Genomic DNA, 18,946 nt, shown 5'->3' on the forward strand with positions numbered 1-18,946 from the left:
AGTGCTAGACAGTACAATGAGAAATCAGAAATGGCAAATCTCCAGGGGGAATGAAACATTTCTTTAGGCTAAAAAATTGTCAGCTTTCAATGTAAAAGCAGTATAATTTTTTTTTTTTTTGGGACTGAAAAAGCAGTATAATTTCATATTGGAAGAGTTGACTCTCAAGACATCTGAGTGACTCGATTCTGCAACTTTCAGAGGTCCTTTGAAGTCTAGAAGAGGGCAATGGTCGCATTGAAGATGTCTGCCGGGATTTGCCTGCAGAAGGTTGTCCCTTGCGCCGAGGGTTGACCAGATTGCAGTGATGAGGCAGAGAGATCTCTGTAAACTCGGCATGCTCCTGATGTTCCGGATATGCAGCTCCCGGGGTCGATATAAATGGAGTTTCCGCTCGGTATATCTCGATGGTTGGAAAGTTTCGTGTGGACTCAAGATTGATGGTGTGCTTACTGATAGGATAGAATCAATGGCTTAGCCTTGAAATCTCTCTCTTGCTTCTCATCCTGATCAACAATGCGGTTTCTGAAACGGACAAGTCATTCAAGTTTCTACTTTGCGCATCAAGCACTTCTAAGCAGGATTCTTCCTTGACCCAAAGAGGGGCCCTAAGTGCTAGTTTTACTTGCCTATTCATAGCAGACTCAGAAGCCTCTTGCGTAATCTTTCCTCGAGTTTCTATTCGCACGAATTGTATTTTCTCGGTCAATCCAGTCCAATATCTATAGCGCTCACATTCAATTGAAGTGGTCAAACCAAGCCGGAGTAGAGTTAGGTACATCAAGATCCTAAGAGATACGGCAAACTCTTATCGACCGTTGAATATGGCTTGTTTGTCTGGCCCCTTGAAAGTCTTAACAGAGATTGTAGATGGGAAGTTGTTAATAAGTAGTATTACTTGTATCAATCTGGAATTTGTCATGTAGCTTTGCTTCTTGATAAGAACAATCCATGGATGCATTGTCTGGATACATTAATGATTGCTGTACCGTATCTGCAATATTTAACCCATCTTTTCCTTCTGTATCTGCATTTTTCAACCCATCTTTTCCCCCATCTTTTTGTGGGTAAAAAAATATTTTACTGCTTGGAAAATAACCGAACAACACTTTTTTTTTTTAACCTCCCCATATATTTCTGAGACATCAATGGACCAAAGCAGGTCCCCCAACATTATCATTTCCTTTATGTTCTGTTGGGGATTCTCAGCTGTCACTGGTTGCATGATCTTGAGAACAGTTTTCTGGATAACACCTAACAAAGTTAGGGCGTCAGTTCAAGAGGGAAGTTTCCCAACTTGTGATTAATTGATGTTTGTTATCGATCTGCTCTTTTGTTGTTGATGAGGCGATGCTAACCAAAAGGGAAATAAAAGTGCTTGTCCTTTCGGGAAATTGCACAAACAAGATCTTCGGAACTGATGTAAGACCCGCCCCAATGGGTCATAGGATCAACGGCAAGAAAGTACCCGTGGTGTTGCTCTTTGTTAGCACTAACGAGACTCGTACGCAGAAGCAATCGTCGAGCGACATGCCGGCGATCGCGCACAAACCGGGGAGCACGTGAAAAGTGACTCAAGATATCACTTGACACGAGAAAAAGAGAGATCACAGTCACTCTAGTGCGTTACCTCTAGCCGAAGATGTCAAGCGAGGGCAGAGCGATCCATATTTGAGAAACGTTCACAAAGTGGATCAAGATTCAAGTATGGTGTGACATAAAAGAAACCGAGTTGCAGAAGTATGGGACATCCTTCTTGAAACTGAGACACATTAAACGAAACAGAAAGACGGTCAACTTTGGTAAATTGCTGGTCAAAGCTCAGGACTGACCGGAGCTCATGCATTGTCACGTTCTTTGGCTTTGACACTAACTTTTATGGCAGTCTGTGGAAAATTTTTAATTAAGGGCCCAAAATACAACTATTTTTTCAAATAAGAGCATAAAGTAGATTCTTTTTCAAATAATGACTTAAAGTGCTCTCTTCATTTCGAAGAAAAGATTGACCAAGGATATTTTCATCTTTTATATTTTCTAATATTTTTTCCTTTTTTCCTTTCATTTTTGCCGTTGGCCGACCACCAGTGAGGGCTGGTTGGCCTTGCCAGCCACAGGCAAGGCCGGCCCTTGTCTACGGTTGTTGATGGCGGCCTCACCTAGGCACCACGAGGGCTGCCCTCGCCTGGGCAGGGAGATGCGAGCCCTCGCCCCGAACTAAAAGACGGTCAACTTTGGTAAATTGCTGCAGAAGAATGGGCCATCCTTCTTGAAACCAAGACACATTAAATCAAACAGAAAGACGGTCAACTTTGGTAAATTGCTGGTCAAAGCTCAGGACTGACTGGAGCTCATGCATTGTCACATTCTTTGGCTTTGACACTAACTTTCATGGCAGTCTATGGAAAATTTTTAACTAAAGGCCCGAAATACCATCATTTTCTCAAATAAAAGTCTAAAGTGAATCTTACTTTAAATAAGAACTTAAAGTTCTCATTTTATTTCAAAGAAAAACCTGATCAAGAGTATTTTCGCCTTTTATATATGATGATTTTTTTTTCTTTCCCTTTTCCTTTTTTTCCTTTCATTTTCGCCATTGGCCGGCCACCGGTGAAGGCCGAGTGGCCTCGCCGACCACAGGCAAGGCTAGCCCTTGCCTATGATCTTTGAGGGTGGCCACCCAAGCATAGCGAGGGTTGCCCTCGCCTAGGCAGGGCGATGCGAGCCCTCGCCCGATCTAGTGAGGGCTGCCCTCATTGTTGCAGGCGAGGCCATCCAACCCACTGTCACTAGAGGAAAAAAAAAGGGAAAAAATAAAATGTAAAAAGATGAAAATACCCTTGATCAAACTTTTCTTTGAAACAATAAGGGTATTTTGCACCCTTATTTGAAACATGATTCACTTGTACGGGTATACTCTTTACATTATAAACAAGTTGATCGAAATTATTAAGGATTAATATCGAGAAAAAGGGGAGAAAAATAATAATGTAAACTAAAAGGTGCTGTGGGTCACTTCATATCCAAGAATTTATTATATTAAACATAATTTTTTTCCTCTACTTAATTGTCATTGGATAAAACTTTTCCAATTTTTTCTTTTTTTTTTTTTTTTTGTGTTTCTATCTTATATCAAGATTGACAAAAAAAAAAAAAAAGGTGAAGAGAATGAGTGAATAGATGCCTAGGAGAAAGTGACTAAACAAGCTAGTCCTGTCTAAGTTTTCCAACACAGGAGATAATGCGAACGAAAAAAACAATGCCAAGTTCTTATCCTTCGACACCTTCGTTTCAAACCTCAACACAAAGTCGTGTGGACTTTTCCTATTGTTCCTATTATCGGTCCGGTCAGATATTCTTAATTAAAAAAAAAATACAGCATAGAATACAAGAAATTAATTTTTAAAACAATACAAGAATCTTGTCAGTAAAATGGTTCTGTTCCTCGTCTCGTGGAAGTCGTGTGTTTTTTTTTTTTTTTTACGATTTCTCTTTCCTTTTCTAATTCTATCCTAAAATGACCAATGACGCGCCGGCTCGAAAGGAGCGAGGGATAGAAAAAACTAATCACCTCGAGGAAGTTCGATGACTGGGGATCTTTTTGTTTGTCGGAAGATGAATAGCTCGAAAAGTATTTTTTGTGTTAGGATTAGGCAAAACGAACATGACGAAAACAGCGAGTAAAGGCGATAAAAAGAAATCGAGATACAAGGTTTATCATGATTCGTCATTCAACAAATATTACGTTCAGCAAATGATTCCTATATAATTAGCACATTCCACATCTCTGTTACAACTCTCAAAATATAAGAGAAAGAGATTATATACCAATAGTTATTCATGGACCTAAATGAGAAGTATGACCCCGACATTTCATTTATTCATTTTTGTAATCGGTATAATTGATCATTCTTAGGAAAGAGTTTTCCAAACCATACGAACATATCTTAGATGTCGTAATTGTGCGGTCGGATCGACGCTCTTAATCTATTTCCTAGTTGAAAAGATCTCGAACTCAAATCCGTTAAAAAAGACTAACCATTAAATAGACTAATAAAATAAAAATTGGGCAATGAGCGAAAAGGGGAAAAGAGTAGGAAGAATATTGGTGACATTCATTAGGTGATGAAAGCGACGAAAAGATCACCCTCTCTACTCAACAGTGACACTTCCTCTTAGAAAATGAACTCCACTTCTCTACAGTCTCTTTCAATCTCTTTCTAAAGGTATAGGAATTAATGTTTGCATTGCTTTCGCTCGCAGATAAGAATTATCCGTTGGCTCAGCGTGCGAAGAAAAGTGTTGAATTTCATCATTACCGTTTCGAAACTTACTCGGCCGACCTCCGTCGCCACTGCCGCCGCGGCTAGGGCCGGCCAAAGTGACGTTGCTCCTGTCGCCTGCATAAGTAAATTAAAGGAGTATGAATAGTAATTTCCTCCATTACCTAACAATTTAAAGGTTTGATTAGATTAATCCTCTTGCATAAGTAAATTAAAGGAGTATAAATAATAATTTCCTCCATTATCTAACAATTTAAAGGTTTTTTTTTCGAAAAAAAAAGGGTTTTGTTTTATTTTTCCTACGTGGACATGGATGCACCGGGTCCCAGTGACAGGAACAGCCAAACATGCCACGTGTTAAAGGGGCCCGCGGTCAAAGCTCTCAGCCAATCAGGCTTCGGCCAGGAGCGGCACCGCACGTGCAACTGCTGTAGGATGTCCCTTGGGAGGCCGAGATCAAGGGGGCAACGAAATTGAATGCCATGCGGTGTAATCCATCCAAAAAACTGTTTCTTTGCAACACTGTACGCACCGTTTTACACGGTGTGCATCTAATTTTGATTTTGCACTTTAATATAAAACAAACATTACCTGAAATCCGATTTTATCTTTTCTCGACGTCTCTCTCGCGCGACGCACTCGACCCGCCCGACTCGTTATCCCTCCTCGAGGAGTACTTTAATCTTGAATATTCCGCCCCCTTCATCGGAGAGAGGACTCTGGCGATCAAAATCGATGGCTGCTTTAATCATGGTTGTATGGACTAAATTAGGGTAATTCGTAGACTAATGTAAAAACTTTCCTTTGCTTAATGGACCAAATTGCCTTCGAGATAAGCCACCATTGAATAAGTGTGAAGACAGGTTCTGTGGCAAGAGATAACGATTGCCCAACTCATTTCCACCATGCTTACCGTCTATTATAGCCATTTGGTTAATGGGGTTCGATAGTCACGTTGTGGACCATTGGAGAATAAATGTGGATATATTCCGGGGTCTTTCTGCAATTTGGAAAATATCACTTTTTTTTTTAACTTGCCTCTGATTTTTTTCAAAATGAAAACGAGTAATTTGAATTTTTAAAGATTTGCTAGAAAATTTGGGGAAATTTTCAAATTATGGCCCGAAGTGCTATTATTTTATCAAACAAGAGCTTGAAGTGGATCTTATTTCAAATAAGGGCATGTAGTGACTATGTACGTTTTAAATAGGGGTTTGACCTCGCCAGACTGTCAAGGGTATTTTCGTCAAAATATAATTTTAACATAATTTTTAGTTAAATTAAAATTAATAAATAGAAAATAAATGTTAAAAAAAAGGCGACCGCCCCATCGGTTGGAGGACAACCTCCTGTCGGTAATTTTTTTTTGAAATATTAGTTTTTTATTTTTTAAAAAATATAAAATTGAAAAAATGAAAAAAAAAATAAATGACGAAAATGCTCTTAATCAGTTGGTGAGCCATTTCCTTTTTCGAGACTAATATAGTCATTTCATATCCTTATTTGAAATAATGTCAACTTCATACTTTTATTTGAGAAAAAAAAAGATAACACTTCAGATTCTTATTTGAAATAAAGTCCAATTCGAGTCTTTATTTAAGAAAATAAGAACACTTCGGGTTTTTTTTTTTCTGGTAAATAGAACGCTTCGGGTCTTTTATTTGAAATGTTCCGGAAAATCTGTACGACGCGTTGATAAGTTTCGAACACAGCAAGAAATAAGAAGACATTAAGGCATAGAACTTTACCATAGACAAATAAATGTGCGTGGTTATTTACGGAAATATACGTAAGTTCATGTGTATGGGTCCTTTTATTTTTTTGAATTTATAAGTTTAGTAGGGATATAATTGTGCGTGGCTATGTAAGGGAACAATAATGCAACGTCGCATAAAGTAATATTAACTAGGGGGCCGTTCGTTCGATGTTTTTGTCGTCCGATAAATATCCGGTGTCGGTTGCGTTCTGATGCTGCATACGCTGTCGTTTTAGGCTCCCCGACAGGCCTAGCCTCTGTTGGTCGGTTTGTCAGGTCCCTCCCCACCCCATTTGCCCACACACTATAAAGTGCGAAGGCACGGGCCATGCATATAAAAGAGAAAATATTAATTCTTCCCAAATTAATTAGTGAATAAAAAGTGCAAAAAAAAAAAAAATTATATTCAAACGATGCCTAGCCGCATTGATGAAATAACGAGTTTCATGACAAAAAAAAATGTTGGGATGAATTTTTTTCGGACCAGAATTTTTCTTATTTTACGGTTATAAAAACGTTTATTAGAGAGTTGACAATTGTATATAAAGAAGCGGATGCTGTAATATTCGCAATTAGTTAGGTTGCATAATTTTGTGAAAATCGAATGAAACGATCCCAAACGCACGTGTACATTGACTAGGGATGAACATGGCTCCAAGGTGGAACCCGAAACTTGGAATCGAACCGGTGGAGATCTGTCCGGTTCCAAGTTCAAAAAATTGGAGAATATGTCCTAACGAGAAAATTTCAAGTTCTAGGTAGATGGAATATGGAACCTAAACCTGTAATGTAACTTGTAACAAATGATTACCCTATAATATAACTTGTAACTTGTAACCTGTAATGTAATCTGTAACTTATAACCTGTAATATAACTTGCAGGCTCTAGGTTCCAAAAAATGATTAATCTGTTCCGACGGGTAGGTTTCGGGTTCCGGGTATAGCTTATACGGTGCATGAAACCGCTCACCCTTACTATTAACACGACTTGTGTATATATGGTATGAATATGATTTTTATAAGCCATTTTTCAGAAGTTGAGAATCGTTTTTCATTGGATTCGATGTGAATTTATCCACATTTTTTGGTTGGTAGTAGCCTGCTTTCATATGGCATGTTGAAATCCTCCCTTTCGGCAAAACAAATAATTGCCAATGAGCGTTTTAATTTTAGTTATATGAGCTATGCTCGAATTCAACTTGACACAAAAATCCAAATGGAATTGAATCTTGGAGCACAAATGAGACGGCTAGGAGTTTGATTTTCACAACTTGGGATTGAACCAAAATGAAAAGGCTAGTAACGTTTGGACATAGTTTTTCATTTTATCTACATTTGATGTGGTAATTTCAGTTTTATTTTATTAATTTGCTCTAGTTTTTTCATTTTATCTATATTTGATGTGGTAATTTCAGTTTTATTTTATTAATTTGCTCTAGTTTATTGTGTTTCATTTGTTAATTATTGGAATATTCGTTATAAAACAAAATCATAACAAAATTTAATTAACATAAGGATGGGGCCATGCAATTCAAGTTTGAGTCAGCTCAATTTTTTTTTTTTTTTTTTACAACCTATTCAGAATTAAGTCTCGACAAATTTCGAACACGCTTGATTCATGATAATCCCAATTATCAAATTAAACATTTAGTTTGACTGTAGAAATTATATCATAATGGTATCCATAGCCCAATACAAAAAGAATAACATAACAAATATTAAAATCAATTCGTAAAATTAATCTCGATTTTTTTGGACAACCTGTCTCAAACCGAAGTCTCGACAAATCTTGAACAAAACCCGATCACCAAATCGTCAAATTTTATTCAGTAGATTGGTTATAGAGCTTAAAACACTATAGTGTATCCATAATTCATCATAAAAAGAATGATATAATAGACATTGAATATAATTAGAAATTTTAATCTTGATGTTTAAGAGAACTCGAAGCGTCGACAATTCGCAAACCAAACTCAAATCTCAATCAATCCGAATTATTGAATTTAACTCGACCGTGAAAATTTTATCATTTTGCGGTATCCTTTAATAGACTGAATAATATAACAGGTTTACAAAATTAGTTTTTGTTCAGTGAAGAAAAAACAAGATTTGATGACTTATGGGCTGTCCTAACATGGTGTGGGTCGTGTAATAATGTGTACAGTAAGAGTTTCAAAAATTCGATTTTTATTTTTAAATCCGAGATATTAAGTTTTTTTTTTGTCTTTGAGTATTCGGATCCTCCGATCCGTCATCCATCCGCCCTATTTCCTTGCTCTTCCTACAGATCCCCCTCTCGGTATTATTCCTACTCTTCGCAAATCTCCACCTCATTACTGGATCGGTTAACGCAACTTTAATGGAGTTTTGATTATCCACACGCCCATTAAGGTACTGAGGAAGATTCCTTTCTTTCGTTTCTCTTTTCTTTTTCGGTTTTTCGAGAAAAATGTTCTTGCGTTTGTCTATGATTTGACATTTGAAGCGTCGGCTTAAACGATTCTCGAAGTCCGTCGTCTGTTCTCGGTTTACTTCGTTAGTGGGTGTCGCATTTTTCAGAGGGCTGCGTGTTGTTAAGAGAAGATCAATGCGAAATGATTGCGAGTGATCCTCAGAAAATGTCCCCATTTTGCATTTTTGAGGTTTGCCGGTTCAATCTTTAGTGAGTTTTGTTAAAGAGAGCTTTTTTGGCTGATTTGAGTGGAAAAGATCTGGTATTTTGTGCTTTTTCGCTCAAGTCCTCTTTTAAGCTTGTGTTTTTGTATCTTTTCTGTGCCGATAATCCCAATTTTCTGAGATTGGCTTGCGATTTGGTTTTGTGGGTGTTGGCTAGTGGTCACGTAATGTGCTTTTAGCTTCTCGGAGAACTCACGCAGTGCATAAGGAATCTTATCTGGGTGTTTGCTTTTTGCTGTTCAATGAAGAAAAAGCAACTGAGTTTTGAAAGAAAGTAAGGGTTGGAAAATTCGAATAATATAGATCATTCTAATTTCTATCTAGTAGAGGTGTTAATCGGAGTTCCTCGGGATGTAGATTTCTTTGCACTCTGGCAGTTTGTCATGTTCTATGGGTACTTAATCAGAGACATTCTTTGACTTATGTGCAATTGCATTATCTCGCTTCTTGCTTTTCTGGTGTTTAAAGTTCCTTGTGAATATTCTGTGCTATACGTAAGTTGGAAGTTCGAACTTATAGTCAGTTTAGTGGCAATTCTTCCGCACTTATTCTGCTGAATTTCCACTCGATGTTCGAGTAGGGTTGTGTTTTGCTTATTTCTGAGAGTGTTTATGGCTTAATAACCTGTACAGGGGGGATCGATTATTTTCGTTTGTTTGAGAATCCACTTGACATATGAGCTGACATTTTCATGTTCTGTTGTCCTTAGAGTGTATAACACAATGGATTATGAGGATGTCATGCCTTCTAATGGGTTTGAGTCCGTTCATCAAAATGGCATGCATGGGCAAATTTTGAACGACAGAGAGGATGCTATTGCTGTGAGCGATGCCAATGTCGTTGCAGAAACTGCAGATCTTGTTGCAATAGAGGCGAGCTTACATGAGTTTAAGTTGGATGCCAGTGGCAATAACAACAATTTTTCTTCTGGCTGTGCAAGAGAGATTGATGGATCAAAAACCCATAAGGTGGACTAGTTCCATAAGCTTAAGATACTTCAATATACAACTTGATATCTCATTCTAATACGCCTGATCTCACAGGATGGTGAAGCAGTTACTGGGGATAAGTTGAAAAATTCTGGACCTCAGAAGATTGAAGGCAAGAAAATCAATGGGAAGCTGCCAAATACCAAAGTTACTTCAACGATTGGAGCAAGGAAGAGTAAGGATGGAAAGAATCTGGAAGCTGTTGGCTTGAGTTCACGTACAAAACAACCTGCTGTAAGTCAATCATTTAATGAGAGAAAAACTCAATCTAAGGTAATTCTCATTATTGTCGTGATGTCATTTTTGTTTTCCTTTTTTGTGCTTCTACATTTCAATGTCATGGTTCTTAGTCGTTCATGTCATTGTTTTTGTGCCTTATCTTTATCTTTTGCTGTTTTTCTGCTTCCAACAGCATGGTGGAAAATCTGATGCAGCATCGTCAGAAAGCTTTATGTAGGTCTATCTAACCTGTACAGTTGTATCTCTAGTGTAGTGGAGTAGTTAACCATTCGTGAACTTGTGATGCTCACGTTGTTATCATTGTGAAAATTCTTGGATGCTTACCAGTTTTTGCCAATGGTTTTGTTTCCTTTTAATGTAGAACTGGATTTCCTTGTTTTATGTCAAATCATGGGAATCGTATTATTTAGCTTCTTCTGAATGGTGATTTGCTGTATATGCAGAGAGAAGACAAAAATTAAGGCCTCGAAAAAAGGATCTATTGATAAACCAGAGGCCGATGCTCAATCTTCTTCGTATCCTTTTTATCACTGGATATATATATATATATATATATATATATATTTTTCTGAAGCAGTAGAATGAGGTCATCTGAAATTTTTCCAAGTGGTCAGAACATACAGACAGTTTCCAAATCTGTTTAACCTTGACTATACAATAGAAGTCCTACTGCAGGAGATTCAAAACCATGCAGAGTTGGTGCACTTCCAAATTACGGGTTCAGTTTTAGGTGTGATCAGCGGGCTGAGAAACGAAAAGAGGTTTGTTTCCGATTGTAAACCTTATGAGCATTTTCTGTGGTTTACTCCAGCAAGATCTGTGTAATCGATATAGTTTTTCAATTGTGACATTTGGCAGTTCTATACTAAGCTCGAGGAGAAGATTCACGCTAAGGAAATTGAGAGGACTACATTGCAAGAAAAGTCCAAGGTCATAATTGCAATTGCTAGCAGTTGTTATGGAACGTGGATATTTAAGTTACCTATATAATCACTTTGTTTGAGGTTGTCTCTTGTTTCTTCCTCTAGGAATCTCAAGAAGCTGAAATCAAGATGCTCAGGAAGAGTTTGACATTTAAAGCTACACCAATGCCGAGCTTCTATCAAGAACCTCCTCCAGCAAAGGCAGAACTAAAGAAGGTTTCCTTTTCGCCCTTTTCTCATGAATGCCACTAGGTGGAAGCATTTCTTTTGTTGTTATTGCAAGTGCCAGAACATTTATCACTGGCTCTCTTTCGTTTTGAAATACATGTCCTGTTTAGAGGTTGGCGTTTTTTCTCCTCATGTCCTACGTTGGTTTTATATATATATATTTTTTCCATTTGCGATCCATCTTCTCATCCCACCTCTCAAATCCCCCCTTCCCCATCTTCCTAGCAAAGCATTAGTATCATGATGCTACTTTATGCTACTTTTTCATAATTTTCGCCGATTATTGCATTTTTATAGTATGTGCTGCAATTGATTTCGTCACCCATCCATTTAACTCTCAATATTGCAAAATGATTCAGGTACCACCAACAAGGGCCAAGTCTCCCAAGCTCGGTCGAAGGAAGACCTCCAAAGTGGATGAATCTGAAGAAAATGGCGGCGGTGCAAGCCGGCGGTCAGGCCGCTTGAGCCTGGATGAGAAGGTGTTTCGCGACAACCCTCCCAAAGGACCTTCGCCTGCAAATTCTAAGAAGCCGCTTAGAAAGTCACTTCCTAAACTGCCTTCTGAAAAGACCACTTCGTCAGGTGGGATGGCTAAAACTGCGAAAGCAAAAGATGCAGAGGGAATGAACTTGTCAAGCACAAGAATGGAGGAAAAGCTCGACACTTTAACTGAGATGTATGAAGCTGCTGCTGACAATCAAGAGCAGGAGGCAATTCCTACTGCTGAATCGAATGCAATGCATGTTCACTCAGAAACCATGCTGCCAGTCCAGGAGGAGCAACCCAAGCCCACCTTTGTGGAGGAACCATAGATTCTGAGACATGGGAAGGACAATGTAGAATTGGTGCGGACAAAAGTCAGAGAGGTATGAGAATCAAATTGTACTATAAGAACAGGTGGAGAATTTTCTTTTTATGGAAGATCACGCCTTTGTGTTCACAGCAGACTTGGGTTGCTTCGTCTGTGTTTCTAAGGATTGCTTCTCCTTGATAGAATCTTCACTAGGCCCTTCTTTTTTCCTTAAGTCACTATATTACACCTTTTGTGCCAATTTATAGTACTGTAGCATTTTCCGTTTGTTACTCTTATTGCCAGTCTGATAAATTTTTGGGACAATGGTCACTACAATGTCGACCGAAATTTTCATTTGAAGCATTTTTTTAGTCCAGCTCGGTCTGTCAGTTGAACTAAGATGGATTTGCAATGCAACAACGTCTTGGCTATGTGAGTTGGTCATTACATGCTAATGCTTGTTTTTGTTGTAACTGAAATCATGTTAAAAGGATTGCTTTGAGAGGCACACTAAAGGCTCATTTGAAGTGCTGAAATCCTTAATACTTCCAATGAAAGAAAAAAGGGGTTCGCTATTTGGTGAATATTGAACCACAAACTTTACTAGTTTCTTACCAAATATTGAATAGTGAACTGCAATCTATGCCATTCAATAAGTGGTTCTATATCGGTTTTGCGTTTGACCTGTGTTGCTATAGTCAACGGCATATCTTGCTGATAGGTTCTTGCTATTCAAAGTAATGAGGATAGAATTCATTGTGATTTACTTACTACTGCAATTTTTATCCTTTTCTTTGCGGTGCTCGGAGAGAATGGATTTGCTTCAAATATGTCTGAACCTATGACTACCATACAAAAGTTGCGTGTGAATTGCACTTTCTTGATTGGTAAAACCCCACTGGAGGTCTTCTAGTCTATGTTAATTTGTCAAAATCCATCGTTGGAAAAGAGTCATGTCTCTCTTATCCCTTATACAGACCTAATCAGCAAATGCACACAGAATTGCCTGTGCCCACCTATTCCCATTCCTGTCCAAGGATCATGGTATCTTGCAATTTGGAGATTTCACCTAAGCTGCCATTTTCTTTGGGTGTCAGAAGCTGCTATTTTGAAGCTGAATGTATTGTTCCATTTTCTCTCATTTTATGCATATTGTTGATACTGCCCATCCATTTTTTTATCCTCAATTGTTGATAGGACATTTTTTTTCCCCTTAATTGAATCTTGTCCTCTGGAGATAGCTAAAACCATGCATTAGGGTTTGTGGAAGCATGCTTGGCTCTCTCTCTTTGTTCTCATCAAAGCAAGGAATATTCCCGCATGACATTCAAGAATGAACCATAGGACAAGACAGGAATAGGGGAACAAACAAAAAATTGTCTCTCTCTGTCTCCTTTTCTTCTTATTGTCTCTATGGCTTGAACTATCCAAGGAGACATGTTGCTTTGAGATGTCGTGAAACGCTTCCATGAAAGAACATGCAAGGGAAGGCTTATCCTTAGGAGATTCTTTTCTCATTGTTTCCACCATTTCTTAACCCGATTAAACCAAGAAAAAGCATTTTCCTGGAGAACTTTTATCCAGAAAACCTTCCCACAAATTTTTTTTTTCCGTAAACCTTCCAATCTGGAAGAATTTTACAAGTATGTTGGGAGAGGTGAAAGAGGGGAATGCTGGATGGTTGTAATTAGAAGAGTCAAAATGGCTCTTAAGCAGCATTTAGATTAGAGTTAGTACGAGGGTGATCAGTTGAGCAATTAGATAGGCAAGTTTCGCTAGTGTTAAATCCTTCTTCTTCCTCTGCCTCACGATCAGGATCACGACCACCACCACCAGCATCATCATCTCCCTCTTCTTCTCCAGCATCCCACAGGAATCGGGCATATGAAGCGAGAACATAACTGCAACCGGAAAACACAGTCCTTAGCTATGTTTTGAGAACAAATTTCAGGGATCATGGTCGCATTTATTGATACTAAGCATGAACAGACAGATTTCCATTGCATATGCTTGTAATTTTACCAGTCACCAGGAGCAGATCGAACAGCTTGATCGAAATAGCTTCGAGCACGAGGGCCATCTTTGTGTGTAGTCCATATCAAATCCCCATAGAGAGATAAAACATCACCATCGCCATCTTTTGGCTCATCACTCCTTTTGGCTAATATTGCTCTTTCGCAGTACTCCTCTGCTTTCTCTGCATCCCTCTGTACCTAAAATGGAAAAATTCACACCCATGCATACTAGATTTTAAATCGACTCGCTATTTTGACACGAAAGTCATAAAGAACGCCATGCAATTAACTCAAAATTAACATTTTCTTTTTCGATTATTGGAATCCTATCTAATTTTCGTATGCCACTTAAAAGTTCGAGATGTTTTAGGAAGTGCGCGAAACAAGATGAATTTAGGAATTATAATGACAACACCATACAAATTACAAATAAGAAATTATACAGATTACCAGAATTAGTACCTCTTTCAAGAACCTTGCATAATTTCCTAGAAGAAGAGCATCACCAGGATGAGCTTTGATCATCCTCTGATAGTACCCATCCAGGCTCTCACTCCCTTGTCCCCAACCTCCACACCCGTCTCTCCCTCCATCCCCACCTCCGCCTCCGCCGCTCCCCGTGCCGCCGCCCACCAGAACACTGCACTTTTCATCCACCAGCTCCTCACTCAACCCAGAACAGCTCCACACGCTCTGAAACGGCAACGCCTCATCACAAACCTGATCCGCGCCGTATCTCTCCTCTTCTTCTTCTTGCTCTCCATCTTTCGGCTCTTGTGTCAGAATCAAAGAGGACCCTTTCCAGGAAAGTCTCTTCTTTGGCTTGAGCAGCTCTCTCGCATCATTTGCCGACGACGTCATGGACATCTTCTTCTCCTCCATGTCAGATAAAGCGGAGGAAGAGGAGAGATTCACGGAAAAGGGTCTGCTTGTTGGGATCCGGAAGGTAAATTCGGGTTCGGACGACGTCCGATGAATGCATGATGATGGTCTGAGGATGGGAGCGGACGTGCTCCTCAGAAGCATCCTTTTGACTCTCTCTGGTTTCTTTCAGCTTAACCCTTTCTCCCTGGGTTTTTCCACAGAGAGAGAGAGTAAAAGACTCAGATCTCTCAGTCTGACATTGCGTTAACTGAGAGACAGGAGCTTTTATATGGTTCTACGCAAGACATGCTGACGAAAACAAATCCTTCACAGTTAAAATACAACCTCCTTCCTTCTTCTTTCAAGATCCACGGGAGAAATCTTCATTGCATGTAAGAAAAAACATTGTAAATTTTCGATTCGACATGAAGACGAGTCAATTCTCCGTCGCCGTGAATCAGTCAGAACCCTTCAAGTCGTGTTAAGGTCGAGTCGATCATGGTGTTGTCGCGATAAATCGTTGGCCCCTTCGTTCGTGGTAGTTTGAGGTACGAAGATTGAGTTGCGAAAAGTAACTTCATTCGAGTATTTGTCATGCAAGTGTGAAAAAAAAAAAACAATGCAAATCTTTATAATCTTTTCTCAAAATGATGACTCCCATGATTTACCAACTTCTACGCGAGATATAATTGACTGTATTGATATTAGTAGTGACACCACTCACAGAACTTAAAGAACCTAAAGGAGCCGGAGTCATATGTTCCGAAGAACGCCGTTCCTGCCAACTACCGAGGGTTGTATGTCTTTTTTCAGCCTACTCAAGTCCAATTCAGGTGCCTCCACACAAAGGGAGTCGCATGACCGGGGCCTAGACGACTGTTTAGAAGAAAACACAAGTCTCGACAAAGTCATAAAATCATGTGTGGGGGCCGATGCTTGCCTAGTCCCACTAGAGGCACAGAGAGAGAAGGTAAGTTGTTAAGAGGTCGGTAATTTACCATGTGCCGGACGTTAGTGGTTCGAATTCGCTTTATCTCCAACTTGTGAACTTAGCCAATATTTTTCTCTATGAAACTGAGACAGTTACCTTTGAGAAAATTCCAATAATAGTTGAGGCCTTGGCCGGTGATCCGGGCTGTATCCCACTCGGTCTATTAAACTAGAATATTATATGATGGGGAAATTATTGGCCGTTAGATAGTCAATCCAGTGGTAGGCGGAAAAGGCACAGCATTGGCAAACGTGACTATATATGCACGTGCTCGGATTAACCACTCCTTTATTGAAAAGTTGTATTATTTGTTTTTCAATATGTTTTATCCAAAGTCGTACCGTATTTTCCACGTGATGGATTTGATCTAACTACTAAAGTTATGTGGGAGATACAAATTATAAGATGAACGAAAGCAATTAAGCTCAGTGTAGATGTTTCGAAAACGGGGCATCATTTGATGAAAAAAAAATCGGTAAAAGTGGATTAGTAGTATATTAAAATTCGTCTCGCAGATGCAAACGGGGTTTAAAAACTTTCGGATGGTGCAATTACTCTTTTGAAACTTATCGAATCGATGCAATTAAGTGATTACGTTGATTTCGTCCAATTGGGGCGACGGTGCAGTTATGCTTAACAAAGATTTGTGCCATACTTGCAAGATAATGATCACGTCAATCACTCGAGTTAAAAAAAAAAATTATAAGATACCCTAATTCACTTGACAAGGTTGGAATCAAAAGTGATTTCGATTGAGAGTCCGAAAGATGCCAAGCTTCTCGCGAGCTGTCCACTCGATGCCCTTGTCAAATTATTCAAATACCACGCGAGAAGTAGACTGAAACATTTTCCTCGTCGCCACAAAGCAATGTCTTGACATTCACACGCTCGACCGGCTATGGTGGTCACTTGAGGCCAATGAGTTCATGACACCATGTTTTCTGAGCTTTGTCCCTCTGATCCTGACGTGATGGGATCGTGCGACCGTGAAGTGGGCCGCTCCAAAGAGATGAGGGCGATAGCAAGAGACATAAAGATGACGCCCCCTCTTTCAACATCTCTCTCGCTCCCATGCCGCACCGGCGAAATTGTCCAGAAAGTCATAAAATAATCGCGCTTTTACTAATTCAGTCCTAAAGCTTTTGATTTTTCTCCATAGGCCTAGGCATCCCTTGTCTTTGCACAGTGCCCTCTGTCACAGTCATCAACAAGGCCCCGCGATGGCCGGCAAAGGGAAAAGCGGGAGGAAAAAAGTAAACAAGAAAAGGAAAACAGAAGAGAGGGAAATAAATAAATAATATTATTCAAAAAATAATAAAATTTTATTTTTCATTATCTACGTTAGCGTCGGTCATGTTGCGCCATGTAGAACGATCGGGCGTCCACGTCAGCAATTTCCAGCTAAAATTAAGCGGATCGATCCAATTGGCAAACCGTGAAAAGATTTAGGGCTCAATTATTAAAATTAAAAGCTTTATAAGACTTGAATTGGTAAAAGTGTAATAAATTTAGGACTTCTTAGGATAATTTTCCCTCTTGATGTGATCGCGATTGTATGAGCGTGAAGCGAGCCGCTCCAAAAGGATCAGGGGAAAAAAGATAAAGATAACGCTGCTCTTTCAACACCTCTCTCTCTCACTCCCATACTTCCTTGGACTGCAATGGATTATAAACTTTAGAATGGCGTTGCATGCGACGAAAGGGGCAGACAACTTTGTCTTCTACTCTTCTCTCTCTCTCCCTCTCTTCATGTGAGAGACCGCTCAAAACATCTCCGTCCGTTTCCTTTCGAAAATGGGTTCACAACATATTTAGACGACGTTCCGTATCGGTGGAATCCGATCGAATCGCTCTCGCACGCTCTCGTCCGATGCGGCACTTGGCTGCGACGGTCCTTGCTTGTGGTTAGTGGATTTCAGAAGAGGGTGTGCAAATAATGCGATCGATCACGCGCGAATCAATGTTGGGCAGTGGATTTCAGAAGTATCTGCTCGTGGTTTACACAGTTCTGCATCGCGGCAACAGGTCGTGGTGTGAGAACAATGTTGGCATTTGAGGAGGGGGAGCTTGCATCCATTTCTAACGTGGCTTCGACTAGAGAAGTTGAGCTCACAACATCACAGTCTAAATTATCTTGACGTGATAATTAACGGCGCAAATGTTAATCATTCTGTTTTTCTTTTTTCCTGCTCCTAAAAAGTGGGTTTGGAACAGAAATCCCTTTCCCGAAACAATTCCATTTTTCTACTTTCGGGACAAATAGCCAGAAATAGGTTTGGAACAGAAATGGGAAGCAGAAATTTTCTACTTTTTCTATTTCTAGAACAGAAACAAGAATTCTTCTCATTGCTCGCTCCCTCTCTTTGGCATGTGGTCTCCCTCTCTCTAATATCCCTACCGTCGGCAGCTGGTCGTCGGCTGCCAGCCGAGGCCTAATAGTCGGGAACCGTAGAATTTTTATGATGTTATCAAATAAATTTCTGTTCCGGGAAAAAGAAATTTTGTGTCATTATTAAACGCATTTCTCTATTCAGAAATTTGTCCAGGGAATAGAAATAAGCTAGAAATAGCTCCCGAGAACATAATAGTCATCATTCGCGCCCCAAGTCACGGAACTCAAATCATGAACCATCCGCTTTGCTATTGTTTTGACGCGGCATTGAATGAGTCGTTAGTTTGAACCCTTACTTTTGATCTTGCACTTATGAAAATATTACACTTTCCAAAGCTTGTCCTCCGGCTTTAGTTTGATCATTGAAGTTTATTTGGGTCACTTTGCCACTACATTTTTATGAGGAGAATTACCAAAAAAAGCCTTAAACTTATTGCAATTGAATTGGCCGAATGGATTGATTTGGTGCAAATACAAAAAATTTAAGATTCAATTGGAAAAAAAAAAAGGAATGTTTAGGATAGAATTGACATAATTACAATATGTTTATGACTTTTCTCGGTAATTTTCCCCACTTTCATGGCATATATCAGTCTGCACTCGGACCCTAGTTATCATCATCGCATCTCGCAATGAATCCCGTCACTTTGGAAACAAAATGGTCCAATGATTCATCAAATCGTTCGATCGAAACTGGGGACAGACATTAGTTTATTAACCTCCACCTTCCTTCATACGCATTAGAAGTGACTAGATATGGCAAAAGATCATAGGCAAATAAAGATTTAGGGCAAAT

At 39.3% G+C, this 18,946-nt stretch overlaps 2 protein-coding genes across 8 annotated transcripts; one reads left to right on the top strand and one right to left on the bottom strand.

The window, feature by feature from the left end:
* The first annotated feature begins 8,175 nt into the window (after positions 1–8,175).
* On the top strand, positions 8,176–12,236 carry LOC115753736 (protein WVD2-like 5). Of its 5 annotated transcripts, none has more exons than XM_048277647.1 (11): positions 8,176–8,439; positions 8,596–8,678; positions 8,892–8,986; positions 9,422–9,680; positions 9,756–9,935; positions 10,114–10,154; positions 10,385–10,456; positions 10,603–10,702; positions 10,800–10,871; positions 10,970–11,080; positions 11,452–12,236. In XM_048277647.1, the coding sequence occupies exons 2-11, from the start codon at positions 8,631–8,633 to the stop codon at positions 11,905–11,907; spliced, it is 1,434 nt and encodes a 477-aa protein (XP_048133604.1). In that variant the 5' UTR covers positions 8,176–8,439; positions 8,596–8,630; the 3' UTR covers positions 11,908–12,236. The 5 variants fall into 5 exon arrangements, with proteins under 5 accessions (XP_048133604.1, XP_048133603.1, XP_030548362.1 ...); XM_048277646.1 differs by having other exon boundaries at positions 8,177–8,439; positions 9,756–9,974; XM_030692502.2 differs by lacking the exons at positions 8,596–8,678; positions 8,892–8,986 and having other exon boundaries at positions 8,181–8,439; positions 9,756–9,974.
* Positions 12,237–13,296: 1,060 nt separating this feature from the next.
* On the bottom strand, positions 13,297–15,099 carry LOC115753741. Of its 3 annotated transcripts, none has more exons than XM_030692513.2 (4): positions 15,044–15,099; positions 14,366–14,993; positions 13,911–14,095; positions 13,297–13,789 (listed from the first exon to the last, which is right to left on the bottom strand). In XM_030692513.2, the coding sequence occupies exons 2-4, from the start codon at positions 14,927–14,929 to the stop codon at positions 13,597–13,599; spliced, it is 942 nt and encodes a 313-aa protein (XP_030548373.1). In that variant the 5' UTR covers positions 14,930–14,993; positions 15,044–15,099; the 3' UTR covers positions 13,297–13,596. The 3 variants fall into 3 exon arrangements, with proteins under 3 accessions (XP_030548373.1, XP_048133605.1, XP_030548372.1); XM_048277648.1 differs by having other exon boundaries at positions 13,911–14,101; positions 15,044–15,088; XM_030692512.2 differs by lacking the exon at positions 15,044–15,099 and having other exon boundaries at positions 13,911–14,101; positions 14,366–15,002.
* Positions 15,100–18,946: the final 3,847 nt, after the last annotated feature.

Source organism: Rhodamnia argentea, chromosome 4, assembly GCF_020921035.1.
Source record: "Rhodamnia argentea isolate NSW1041297 chromosome 4, ASM2092103v1, whole genome shotgun sequence".
NCBI lineage: Eukaryota > Viridiplantae > Streptophyta > Magnoliopsida > Myrtales > Myrtaceae > Rhodamnia > Rhodamnia argentea.